General features: G+C 37.8%; 1 protein-coding gene across 4 annotated transcripts in view; it reads left to right on the top strand.

Annotated features, from left to right (window-relative positions):
• Positions 1-13,191, top strand: part of PCGF6 (polycomb group ring finger 6) — a 37,327-nt gene extending 24,136 nt beyond the window's left edge. Inside the window, exon 10 of one of the 4 annotated variants that reach the window (XM_058543915.1) lies at positions 13,121-13,191. In XM_058543915.1, coding sequence (XP_058399898.1) covers positions 13,121-13,126 — 6 coding nt within the window. In that variant the 3' untranslated portion in view covers positions 13,127-13,191. Of the gene's footprint in view, positions 1-3,263; positions 3,348-3,439; positions 3,516-9,701; positions 10,926-13,120 lie in introns of those variants that run through there. The other 3 variants (XM_058543912.1, XM_058543913.1, XM_058543916.1) reach the window with 3 other exon arrangements.

Genomic DNA, 13,191 nt, shown 5'->3' with positions numbered 1-13,191 from the left:
AAAAGCAAGATCCACGTATTCTAATGTATCACTGAACCTAGAGTGATAAATTGTTTTAAGAGCTATATGGCTCTGAGAAGCTTATAAAGTATTAAAGATTTGATGAGCAGCTCTCAGCTTAAACAAATTTTTGTCTGATTTATTAGAAATATACTTTGTGGGCCGGCCCCGTGGCTTAGTGGTTAAGTGCGCGCTCTGCTGCTCGCGGCCCCGGTTCGGATCCCGGGCGCACACCGACCCACCGCTTCTCCGGCCATGCTGAGGCCGTGTCCCACATACAGCAACTAGAAGGATGTGCAACTATGACATACAACTATCTACTGGGGCTTTGGGGGAAAAATAAATAATAAAATTATAAAAAAAAAAAGAAATATACTTTGTTTTGATATAATTGCCTATGTTTAATGAACAACTACTTAAAATAAGATGCAAAATATTGTAAGAATTATCTTCTTAGCGTGGATTATACAATTCCTTGGAAGAAGCAGAATGAATACACACACAAACTCTTATGTGTGTTATGTACATATATGTTTTAATTGACATATAATGAAATGCTTGACGGGGCCGGCCCGGTGGCGCAAGCAGTTAAGAGTGCGCGCTTTGCTGCGGCGGCCCGGGGTTCGCTGGTTCGGATCCCGGGCACGCACCGACGCGCCGCTTGGCAAGCCATGCTGTGGTGGCGTCCCATATAAAGTAGAGGAAGATGGGCACAGATGTTAGCCCACGGCCAGTCTTCCTCAGCAAAAAGAGGAGGATTGGCAGATGTTAGCTCAGGGCCGATCTTCCTCACAAAAAAAATAAAAAAATAAATGAAATGCTTGAGTTTTGACAAACACATACAGCTGTTTAACTCAAATGCCTTCTTGAGATTTGGAGCACTACCATCATCCCCAGAGAGTTCTCTCATGCCCCTTCCCAGTCAATCCCTTTCCTTAGCACTGAGGCAACCACTGTTCTGATTTTTTTCTCATCATACATTAGTGTTTTTCTGGTTTTTTTAAATAACAGCTTTATTGAGATATAATTAATGTACCATACAACTCATCTATTTAAAGCATACAATTCAGTGTTTTTTAGTATATTTACAGAGTTGTGAAACTATCAATTTTAGAACTATCAATTTTAGAACTTTTCTTTTTTTCCCCTTTTTCTCCCCAAAGCCCCAGTAGATGGTTGTATGTCATAGTTGCACATCCTTCTAGTTGCTGTATGTGGGACGCTGCCTCAGCGTGGCTGCACAAGCGGTGCATTGGTGCGTGCCCGGGATCTGAACCCAGGCTGCCAGTAGCAGAGCACGTGTACCTAACCACTAAGTCATGGGGCCGGCCCCGAATTTTAGAACATTTTTATCACACCAAAAAGAAACTCCATACCCATTAGTACTCACTCCCTGTATAACCCCAACCCCCCAGCCTTTGTCAGGCACTACTATACTTTCTGTCTCTGTGGATTTATCTATTCAGGACATTTCATATGAATGGAATCATACACTATGTTGCTTTTTGTGACTGGCTTCTTTTACTTAGCATAATGTTTTCAGGGTTCATCCATGTTGTAGTATCTATCAGTACCTTGTTTTCATGGCTGAATAATATTCTGTCATATGGATATACTACATTTTATTTAACCATTCATCAGTTGATGAATATTTGAGTTGTTTCCATTTTTTTGGGTAATATGATTGGTGCTGCTGTGAATATTCTTCCACAAGTTTTTGTGTGGACGTGTTTTTATTTCTTTTTGGTATACACCTAGGAGTGGAATTGCTGGGTCAGATGATAACTCTATGTTTAGCCTTTCAAGGAACTGCTAGACTGTTTCCAAAGCAACTTTGCCATTTTATATTCCCACCAGCAGTGTATGAGGGTTCCAATTTCTCTAATCCTTGCCAACGTTTACTATCTATCTTTTTGATTATAGTCATCCTCTTGGGTGTGGAGTAGTAGCTCATTGTGGTTTTGATTTCATTTCCTTGATGACTAATCATTTTGAGCATATTTTTATGTGTTTATTGGCCATTTTTGGAGAAATTCCTATTCAGATCCTTTTTTTTTTTTTTTTTAATTTTTATTTATTTATTTATTTATTTATTTTATTTTTTGTGTGTGTGTGTGTGTGAGGAAGACCAGCTCTGAGCTAACATCTATTGCCAATCCTCCTCCTTTTTTTCCCCAAAGCCCCAGTAGATAGTTGTATGTCATAGTTGCACATCCTTCTAGTTGCTGTATGTGGGATGCGGCCTCAGCATGGCTGGAGAAGCGATGCGTCAGTGTTCGCCCAGGATCCGAACCCGGGCCACCAGTAGCGGAGCGCGTGCGCTTAACCGCTAAGCCACGGGGCCGGCCCCTGCCCATTTTTAAAAATTGGGTTATTTGTCTTTTTATTATTGACTTGTAAGAATTCTTCATTCTTACATTGTGCATTCTAAATACTAGTCCCTTTTCAGATATACGATTTGTAAAAATTTTCTCCAATTCGGTGGGTTGTCTTTTCATTTTCTTCATGGTGACCTTTGAAGCACAAAAGTTTTTAATTTTAATCAAGTCCGATTTATCTATTTTTCTTTTGTTCCTTGTGCTTTTGGTGTCACATCTAAAAAACCATTGCCTAATCCAAGGTCATAAATATTTACACCTATGTTTACCATAGATTAGTTTTGCTTATTCTAGAATGTCATATAATTGGAATCATAGAAGATGTACTCTTTTGTTTCTGGCATCTTTCCCTCAGCATACATTTTGAAATTCATCTATGTGGTTGCATGTAGCAGTGGACTGTTCCTTTTTATTGCTACGTAGTATTTCATTGTACAATATGCCATATGTTTTCCATTCTTCTATTCATGGACATTTGTGCTATTTCCAGTTTTTTGCTAATACAAATAAAGGAGCTATGAACATTCTTATACAAGTATTTTTTTTTCTCTTCTCTTCTTTTTTAATCAGTTTTTTTTTTGAGAACATATTTTTCATTTATTTTGGATAAATATCTAGGAATGGAATTGCTGGATCATAGGGAAGGTGTATGTTTAGTTTGATAGGAAACAAAGAACTGCTATAATTTGCTGTGATTTTTGTGGCTGTGCTTTACTACCAACGTATGAAGAACTATGGCTGAAATTTCTGCAGCCTTAGTGACTGTGGTTTATTGTGGAGAATTTTATTTACTTTTTTTGCTTGGTTTTCTTTTTGCTAATTTGCTACAGATATCCTTGTCCCCACCACTCAGATTTAATGAGTGTCAACACTTTGCTATTTTAGATAAGAAGATGTAAAATTTTTATTGTTTTAAAAAGAGATTTAAAACAAACAAGGCAAAGTATTAATACTCAATAATACTGAGTACTGATCACAAAGGTATTTGTTATATTAATCTTTGTACTTTGAAAAAAAATTTTTTTTTGATATAATTTTATTTATTTATTTTTTCCCCAAAGCCCCAGTAGATAGTTGCGTGTCACAGTTGCACATCCTTCCAGTTGCTGCATATGGGACGCAGCCTCAGCATGGCCAGAGAAGCGGTGTGTCGGTGCGCGCCCGGGATCCGAACCCGGGCCGCCAGCAGCGGAGCACGCGCACTTAACCGCTAAGCCACAGGGCCAGCCCCGTACTTTGAAAATTTTTAAATCTTCAGAAAAGTCATAGGAGTAGTACAATGACCATTCATCTACTCTTTCCCTGGATTCACCAGTTTTAACAGTTAAGATTCTATCTGGGAAATAGAACCAATATGAATGTTATAGAATGAGAGATTACGCCTTAAATTTAAGGAGCTTAAATATTAAGGAGCTGGTGATGAAATGTATGGAAAGATATTGCGTGCATATCTGGCAATGGACCAGTAGTCATTGTAAATCAGCAGGGCAGCAATTCAAAGAAAAGATGGACGTGAAGTGTGGAAGAGCAAGAATAAACGGGCACCTGTGAGGAGAACCTGGAATCTGTGTCTCATCACCTCCACCCTCGACGATGTGGGTGATCTGTAGACAAAGCTGGCAGGCTTTGCCACAGAGCTGGCCCAGAACTCAGAAAAGCTGAAGATGGAGCTCTGGTGGGAGCTTCAGGCCTGGAGGAGCTTTAGGAGGAGTTCAGGCCTGGCTGCTGCTGTCTACCAATAGTGTGAGCCAGCATATCAGCAGCAATGTGTGTGAGGTGGGGGGGCGCCTGGCGCCCTATACTGACCCTCTGAGCATAACGACTTCTGCTTCCTTCCACTTTGCAACTCTTGTGCAGATCTCTGTTGGCTAAATAATTGGCTAACCCAAAAGGGAAGGGATTCTGGGGAATATAGTTCCAATTTGGCTAAGTTGACCCAGCAAAATGCAAAATAACTGGCTAAAATTAAAAAGGTTCACAATATAAGTGTGGGTGAGGATGTGGAGCAACTAGAATTTATATACATTGGTAGTAGGAGTGTGAACTTGTTCAGTCACTTTGGAACTCTGATGGTAGTGTCTACTGAAGCCATGTATAGACACCCTATAACCCTGCAATTCCATTCCTGAGTATATACTCAATAGAAATGAATATTATGGGGACTGGCCCCATGGCCTAGTGGTTAAGTTTGGCGTGCTCCACTTTGGCGGCCCGGATTCAGTTCCCAGGTGTGGACCTACACCCCTTGTAGGTGGCCATGCTGTGGTGGCGACCCACCTACAAAATAGAGGAAGATTGGCACAGATGTTAGCTCCAGGCAAATCTTCCTCAAGCAAAAAGAGGAAGATTGGCAACAGATGTTAGCTCAGGGCAAATCTTCCTCAGCAAAAATAAATAAATAAGAAATGAATATTATGTCCACCACGAGATGTGTACAAGAAAGTTTATAGTAGCTTTATTCATGATAGCCACTAACCGGAAACAACCCAAATGTCCAACAAAAAATGAGTAAAAAATTATGGCATATACATACAATTAAATACAACTACTATATGCAGCAGCATGGTTGAATCTCACAGGCATAATAGTGAGTAAAAGAAGTAAGACCTGGAGGCTGGCCCGGTGGTGTAGTGGTTGAGTTCACATGCTCTGCTTGGGTGGCCTGGGGTTTGCAGGTTCAGATCCCGGGCTCAGACCTCCTCACTGCTTATCAAGCCATGCTGTGGCAGGCGTCCCACATACAAAAAGTAGAGTAAGATGGGCATGGATGTTAGCCCAGGGGCAGTCTTCCTCAGAAAAAAGAGGAGGATTGGCAACAGAAGTTAGCTCAGGGCTAATCTTCCTCACAAAAAAAAAAAAAAAGAAGAAGAAGAAGAAGTAGGACCCTAAAGAATATGCAGCTGATCCTCATTATTCACAGATTCCATATTTGCAAATTTTCCTACTCATTAACATTTTATTATAACCCCCAAATTAATACTAGTAGCGCTTGCATGGTCATTCACAGTTTTCATAACTGTATTTTTAATGGTGCATATTTAGATTTTTTAAAGAAATCACAAGTTTTTGTAATTTTGCTAATAAAACATCTGATTGAATATTGGAAGGATGCTCCAAGGCTAATTGTTTTTTACTGTGATATTATAGGTTGTAATTATCCTTCAGTGATAGGCACACTTTTGTTGTGATAACAGTTTGTCAGAGTAGCAAAAGTAATTGGCAGTAAAATGATTAAGGACCATCATTTTTTTTTAATGGCTGTCATTAATTTGTATTTTATGTGTGATTTAAAAAGAACAGAAACCTTTCTGTTTCTTTGTAAAAGTAACTGACTTTTCCATTGAACAACAGTTATCTTATTTCCAAAAAGGACATTAAGAAGCATGAAATGTAATTATTTTTGTAATACGGCCAGCTTAGTGATAGAATGAGATGGTATTAGGACTTAGTGAAAAAAAAAGTCTTCATGCTCTTTGGGTTGGAAAGTGAAAAGAAGAAGGAAAATCCATTGATCAGCCTGCCAGGTTAATTGAGGAACAACACATATATGATATGAAATGGCTTGGAGCTAGGAGAAGAACAATATTAATAATAATTAACATTTCTTGAGCCCTTACTGAATGCCACATACTATATTCTAGGTGCAGAAGAACATGTGTTACCTTGTGTAAGTCTCACAACAATCTTAAAAGATAAGAACAATTATTATCCTCTTTTTTCTTTTTTTAAATATTATTTTGAAATAATTTAAGATTTAGAGAAAAGTTACAAAAATAGTACTGAGAGTCGCTATGTCAATATCACCAGTGTCCTTTAATATTAAACATCTTACGTAACCATGGTACCGTCATCAAAACTCAGAAATTAACATTGCTACAATATTATTAACAAAGCTGAAGATATTTGGATTTTGCCAGTTTTCCCACTATTGTCCTTTTTCTGTCCCAGGATCCAAATCCAGGATTCTACATTGTATTTAGTTGTTATGTCTCCTTGTCTTCCCAGTTTTCCAGTCCTTCCTTGTTTTTCATGACTTTGATGCTTCTGAAAAGCACTGGTCGGTTATTTTATAGACTGTCCCTTAGTTTGGGTTTGTCAGATGTTTTCTCATGACTAGATTGAGGTTATGCATTTTTGGCAAGCATGCCACAGAAGTGATGTGCCCTTCTCAGAGTATCATATCAGGAGATACATGATGTCAATATGTCTTAATACTGGTAGATTTTTCTCTTTGTAATTAATAAATATCCTGGGAGGAGATATTTTGAAACTATGCAGACATCCTGTTTCTCCTCAAACTTTGCCCTCTAATTCTCACATCCATTGGTAGATCTTATAGATGAGGAAACTGGCCTATAGAGGTTAAATAACTTGCCCAGGGTCACTTGGCTAGTTAGTGGTAGAATCAAGATTCATCTCTTGGAAAAAATTGAACTTGAAGCTTAATAGAAGGGTAGCTGAATACTTTTTCAGGTGATTATTTGATTTATTGTTACACATTTTTACAAATATAGCACTTTACCAATTGTTTACATTTTAGTAACAGACAATTCAAAAGAATCTTTATAAAATAGAAAAGCAAAATTGTTTCTTAGCTAAGTGAGCTTACTTAGGGTTGTAAACAAAACATTTCCTAAAAATTTTATAAGGTCAAACTTCAGAAATCTTAGAAAATGATTGTCTTTTTAAAAATTAAGCTTGATTAGAAATGTAAGAATCTAGGAGTAAAATCCCAAAATCAATGGAGTAAGTAGAAAATATTACTTCAATTCAAAACATATTTACAGAGCACTATTCTAGGCTCATGGAAAGATTTGGAAATAAGCAAGTCCTGGAACTTAGCCTGTAATACAATTAAAGTCCTCATTGATAACAGTGTAAGTTTCATGGACTCTCAGGACCTCTTAGCTAAATGAATAATATACCTCCTCAGTGGGAAAGTTACGATGTAGTGAGTGAGAGAGAGAATGGTAGGAGCTAAGATCTGTGCAGTCAGAATACAACCATGTAGGACTTTATAGGCCGTAGTATGAACTTTGGATTTTAATTGAATAAGGTGGGAAACTATTGGTTGGAGAGATTTGAGCCAAGGACAGAAGTGACATACTCTGACTTATGTTTTAGAAGACTCACTCTAGCTGGAGAGTTTAAGAAGACTGTGAATGGAGATATCTAAATATAAAATATAAATAAGATTTATATATTCACATATTGTAATATAGAATATAAATATAATATATAGATATAAATTTGAATTGTTTCATAAAATGTGATTTTATACATTATTGAAGTTGTTTTGAGATTTTGAAACAGCTTGTAAGCTGTGCTTTGAGTTTTATATCTCTGCATATCAATATATTGTTTTGCAAATGTTTTCATTTCTGAAACATAACTATGCAATGTAATTATGTAAAATGTAATTTGTATTCATGTAAAAATGTTAATAGAATCTTTCTATTTGTGTTATGATACAAATTCATATCCTTTGCTTAGGCTAATTAGACTAGAACAGATCTGAGGGTCTATGGGCCAAACATGGTATGGGATTATGCTTTATTTGGCTTATTCTGTTTTAAATATCTTGAGTTTAAATTCCTTTAGCTAGGCATCTGCTCTCTGGTTTACAACTGGTCTCAACATTCCCTGCTGACTCACAACCCTAAGTCACGTGTTCCTTTCTGTTACTTTCCTGGCCCTTGTGGGTATTTGAATTTATAAACCCTTTTCTAGAATTCTAGTGAGTTTTCACTAGAGTTGCCAGGAACAGAAGCCAGATTGCAATGAGTTCAGTAGTGAATGAGAAATGAGGAAGCGGAGCCATAGAAAAGCTTAGTAATGAAGAAAAAGAGAGAGTAATAGCTACATCAGGATTGGAAATGCAAGGCATGCATGCACTCCCTCTCCATGTTGCCCAAAGTAGGCCCATTGCTCATGGCACACTTCCCAATGAATCTTCCTTTTTAGCTAGTTTTTCCAGTTCGTAGTATATTAGAAATAGCACCTTAAAAAGGTAGATTGCTTGATGGATATAGCCTTGGTGAGAGCACAAAGAATTAAGACCTGATATCAAGAGAGGAGACAGAAACCCAAAAAAGCAGATAAAAAGACTCAGAAACACAGTATCTGGAGTCATTTAGTATAGGGTTAAGTTGCCCAGCAACCCCTGAGGACATCGCTGTGTTACAGCACAGTATTGTTAACTGTTACTGTTCATAATGATGACTCTGGATATCAAAGAGAGGTTAAATTGTATTGAACAATCTTTAAGGAGGAAGTAAAATGTATGATATGTTAAATGGGTAAGAGTTCCAAAGTTTTCTCACTTATAATAGTAGTGAGCTGCATTTATGTGGAAACAGATGTTTCATTTCTTAGCAGATCCATGATGCTTTATGATAACTGAGTCTTTTTTTAGGGAAGCCTGGTGCTCGGGTGGTCTGTTAAGTAATCTGTGCGGAAGGAAAGGTGTATCTCTTTTGGTTCTTTTCTTTTTTTTTTTTTTTTTTTTTTTTTTTTTTTTTTTGAGGAAGATCAGCCCTGAGCTAACATACATGCTAACCCTACTCTTTTTGCTGAGGAAGACCGGCTCTGAGCTAACATCTATTGCCAATCTTCCTCGTTTTTTTCTCCCCAAAGCCCCGGTAGATAGTTGTATGTCATAGTTGCACATCCTTCTAGTTGCTGTATGTGGGACGCGGCCTCAGCATAGCCGGAGAAGCGGTGCCTCGGTGCGCGCCCAGGATCCGAGGGCGTGCACTTAACCACTAAGCCACGGGGCCGGCCCTCTTTTGGTTCTTTTCGGAGAACTGTTTAGCCATAAAAAACCCTGGCTAACTATAGATACCTGGTAGTTTCAGAATTGTCTCCTGAGAGTCGTTAAAAAGGCACTTTGACAGGGAGTGTTTGGTGATGAGGTGAGTGAATAAGCAAGTTTGTTTGTCTTATACCCTTTATTTTCTTAAATCAAAGAATTTCATATTAATGTTGGGTTAGGAAAAATAAATCATCTTTTTTTTTTTTGTGAGGAAGATCAGCCCGGAGCTAAATCCGTGCCAATCCTCCTCTCTTTTTGCTGGGGAAGACTGGCCCTGGGCTAACATCTGTGCCTATCTTCCTCCACTTTATATGGGACGCCGCCACAGCATGGCCTGACAAGCAGTGCATCCGTGCGTGCCCAGGATCTGAACCCAGGCCGCCAGCAGCGGAGCGCACGCACTTAACCACTATGCCACGGGGCCGGCCCCAATAAATCATCTTTGACTTGATCATTTACATAACTGCTTTTTCAATAACTACAAAACATTTTTTTTTTTTCCGTTTCAGGATGGTCTGCTGGTCCTTCATTATGGTCTTGTGGTTTCTCCTCTGAAAATTACTTGAAGATTCTAGGAGTATTATGAGGAGGGAAACAAAATAAGGAGGCTTCTTCAGGATTGCATCTCACCAAAGATTTTCATGAAACGTAATTGCTACCACTTTGTGCATTCGAGACATAATTTATCTATTTTCAGCACAAAGAATCATAGCATTTATAAGTACAACTTGGAATGATGAAATGCATTCTGTTTTACTAGAGACTACATAAAAAGCATCCATAGCTCAGGGGAAAATTTTCAAAGCATCAAATTTTTAATTCCTTGTGATTTCAAATGCTTTGACATTGGTTTGCTTCCTAATCTCTGAGGTAAATCTGTTATTATTTTCTTTGTTGAGCCATCATCCTTTCAAGTTGGTGGTTAGGATTTTGCTCTCTGGAATGGTATCAGTTGGGCAGTCATCCTTTTGGGAAAGAAGTATGCTTTTGAACTGAAGATTCAAAGCCAGTCTTTGTGAAATTACAGAGTGTACCTCTCAAAGACCAAAACTATTGGCAACTTTTATGTGTTGCCATCATACTTTGAACTTGTATTTTTTTTTTTTTTTTTTTTTTTTTTTTACCAGCAAACACTACTAAAGAGGTGTTATTCACTTCTAAAAGGAATGAATTGTCATTATTCTGTTTGAAGACACTGTCTTCTGTAGGGTTTATGGCCTGTACCATAAGCCTTTAATAAAGACTTTAACATATCTTCTACAAGGGGTCCCTCTTTGCAACTATATTTTTATTCTTTGAATGTTAATTTGATTAGCATTCATTTTATTTGAGTATATAATATGATTGTCTACTTAAAATGGCACTGCTTCTGAAAGTAATAAAAAAATCTGAATTTGAGAAGTTTATATAATACTTATTCATTATTTCCTCAGTAAGTCAGTTTAATGTTCATTTTCCCATTACTTTGGGTGTTTGAGAGCTCATTCATTTGCATGCAAAGATTTCAGTTTTAAACTATTTTGCCTAAAATTAGCATTGTGATGCTTTCTAAAAGAAATATTTTGTAGACCCTATTTCACTGCAAAATTTCCAAGTCTGCATAGAAACAATTACAATTGGATAAGATTGGCGATTGTTTTGTAGAGAATTTGTGAACTGTGTATAAATCTCTTCTAACATTTAATAAAAATTTTTAATAAAAATTTATTTTAACCTATTTTGAAATGTTTGTGTTTATTGTGCAATAAAAAATAATAACCAAAACTCTCTAAAAGTGACAAGGTATCTGAATCAAAGTTAAACTTTGCCATCAAATAGATATTTTATGAATATCTTTCCTTTCACTGATTATACTAGATGCTGTTACATGACAATGGACAGAATAGCAACTATGGAATTCATTGCCTCTTAAATGTTTCTTGCACAATTACTTAATATTTTTATTTTTGTCCCATGTTAACATATCTGTGTCAGGGATCCTCAAGACCACCCTCAGTTTCAGTGGTTACTAGAAGGACTCATGGGAAAAGCTATTATATTCGTAGTTATAGTTTATTACAGTGAAAGGATACAGATGAAAATCAGCAAACAGAAAAGATGTATAGGGCAGAGTCCAGGAGAAACCAGGCACAAGCTTTCAGTTGTCCTCTCGCAGTGGAGACACACAGACAGTGTTTAATTCTCCCAGCAATGATATGTGACATGAGTGAAGTGTTGCCAACCAGGGAAGCTCACCCAAACCTTAGTGTGCAGGGTTTTTACTGAAAGTCAATCACGTAGGCATGCAGTGCTCAAGTAATTAACTCAGCCACTGAGACCCCAGCACCCACCCAGTGGTCAAACTGATACAGCATGTCCCAGGGCCCCAGGTATACAAAAATAGGCATTCACCATAAATCACATTGTTAGCATAAACTGTCTGGTAAGGCCCAAGGTCTTAGGCATACAAAGACAGGATATTCCAAAGGCTCAGAAGTTATGATTTATGGTAACATGGGAAAATACTTGTTTTTTTAAGTAGAATATAAATGTAATTGAAAAACACTTCTGCAATGAACAAGTCAAAAGAATTTATCACTTGTTAGACGTGTGGGAACAAGATTAAAATCAAGGCTGGGTGACCTACCTTCAAGGAACTCAGCCTATGGGTTACACAGATCTCAGAATCTTAATAAAAGGCAGATACTGGTAAATACTGTAAGAGTCACAAAGACCTCTACCCTTTTTCCCCTCCCTCCTGGACTTGCCCTCTAAGAATCCCAAAGAACTAAGTTATATCTGATTATATCTATTTGGCCTGTTGTTACTACCAGGCAGTAAACTAAATAACTAAGAGTGCTGATTGATGGGTTTACAAATCTGTACCCCCAAAATCATTGTGATCTTGGGCTACGTCAACAGAGATACAATTTCAGATCAAGGGAGTTAATACTTCTAATCTCCAATGCATCTTGTGTGCAGTTCCGGTTAGCATACCTCAAAAGTACTTACAGATGGGAGGGCAATGGAATAGGGAACAGTCAGAGATAGAGATCTGGAAACCAAAAAAAACGAGCAAGGGTTGAGCAACTGCTTCTGGTTAACTTGGAGACGTAAAAACTTAGGGGTGAGGAGGCAGTACATGGTAGCAGTCTTCAAATAACCAGAGATACTTAGATGAAAGAAAAGCATACGCAAGAACAAAAAAAATGCCCTGCCTCGGGTTAGCCTTGCTGCCACCACCAGCAGCATGCATTTAGTTGAGATAAGATCAAAGTTTCCAAAAGGAATTTTTACTAGGAACATAAGCAGAAATGAAACTACCCAAATCTGCACAAATAAAAGTATATGAAGTGCAGATTCCAGAGCCTAACTTCAATGGCTAAAGAAAGTTTATTTGATTGGCTCAGCTTGCAGTCCCTTTGTTTTTGCCTAAGCCTATCACTCAGAGTGCCTATCACACTGAGGTGATACTAGGCAAAGATGCCCAGAGGGGTAGTTTGTGGTAGTTGTAGTTTGGCAGAATGTGTGCTTGGCAGGTTTCTCAGTTCCTCTCCTTAAGTGCCATCCCAATCCATCCAAGGCCCAAGTCATTGCCTCTGACCTTGGGCTTCACTGATCTTCCCCTCTGTCTCCACTGCATTGCCCTTCCCTACTGCTTGAGTCAGATACATTCTTATCTAGTCTCTGATGATCCTCCTCTGGTCTCCAATCTAACACAGACCTTGCACACACTCACACAGTGACTCTCCTTCAGTGACTTTGGCTTTGAATTCTTGAAAGTAATGCCTATGACCCATTTATTTCTCCTATTCATTTTGGCCCAAGTATATATACTCTGTGATTCTATCCTAGATGAATATTCTTATAGGATCACCAGGTCATAATTGCTTATCAGATGTATGTGTGACTAATTTTTTTAATTTTTATTTATTTTTTTCCTTTAAAGTTCTAATAGTGGCAACCTCTGTGGTGTATGTATTTTGTCATCTTGGAAACCCCTGGTAATACAGAAGATTC

Source organism: Diceros bicornis, chromosome 6 (assembly GCF_020826845.1).
Source record: "Diceros bicornis minor isolate mBicDic1 chromosome 6, mDicBic1.mat.cur, whole genome shotgun sequence".
Taxonomy (NCBI): Eukaryota; Metazoa; Chordata; class Mammalia; order Perissodactyla; family Rhinocerotidae; genus Diceros; species Diceros bicornis.
This window is presented reverse-complemented; position numbering and strand designations above follow the sequence as displayed.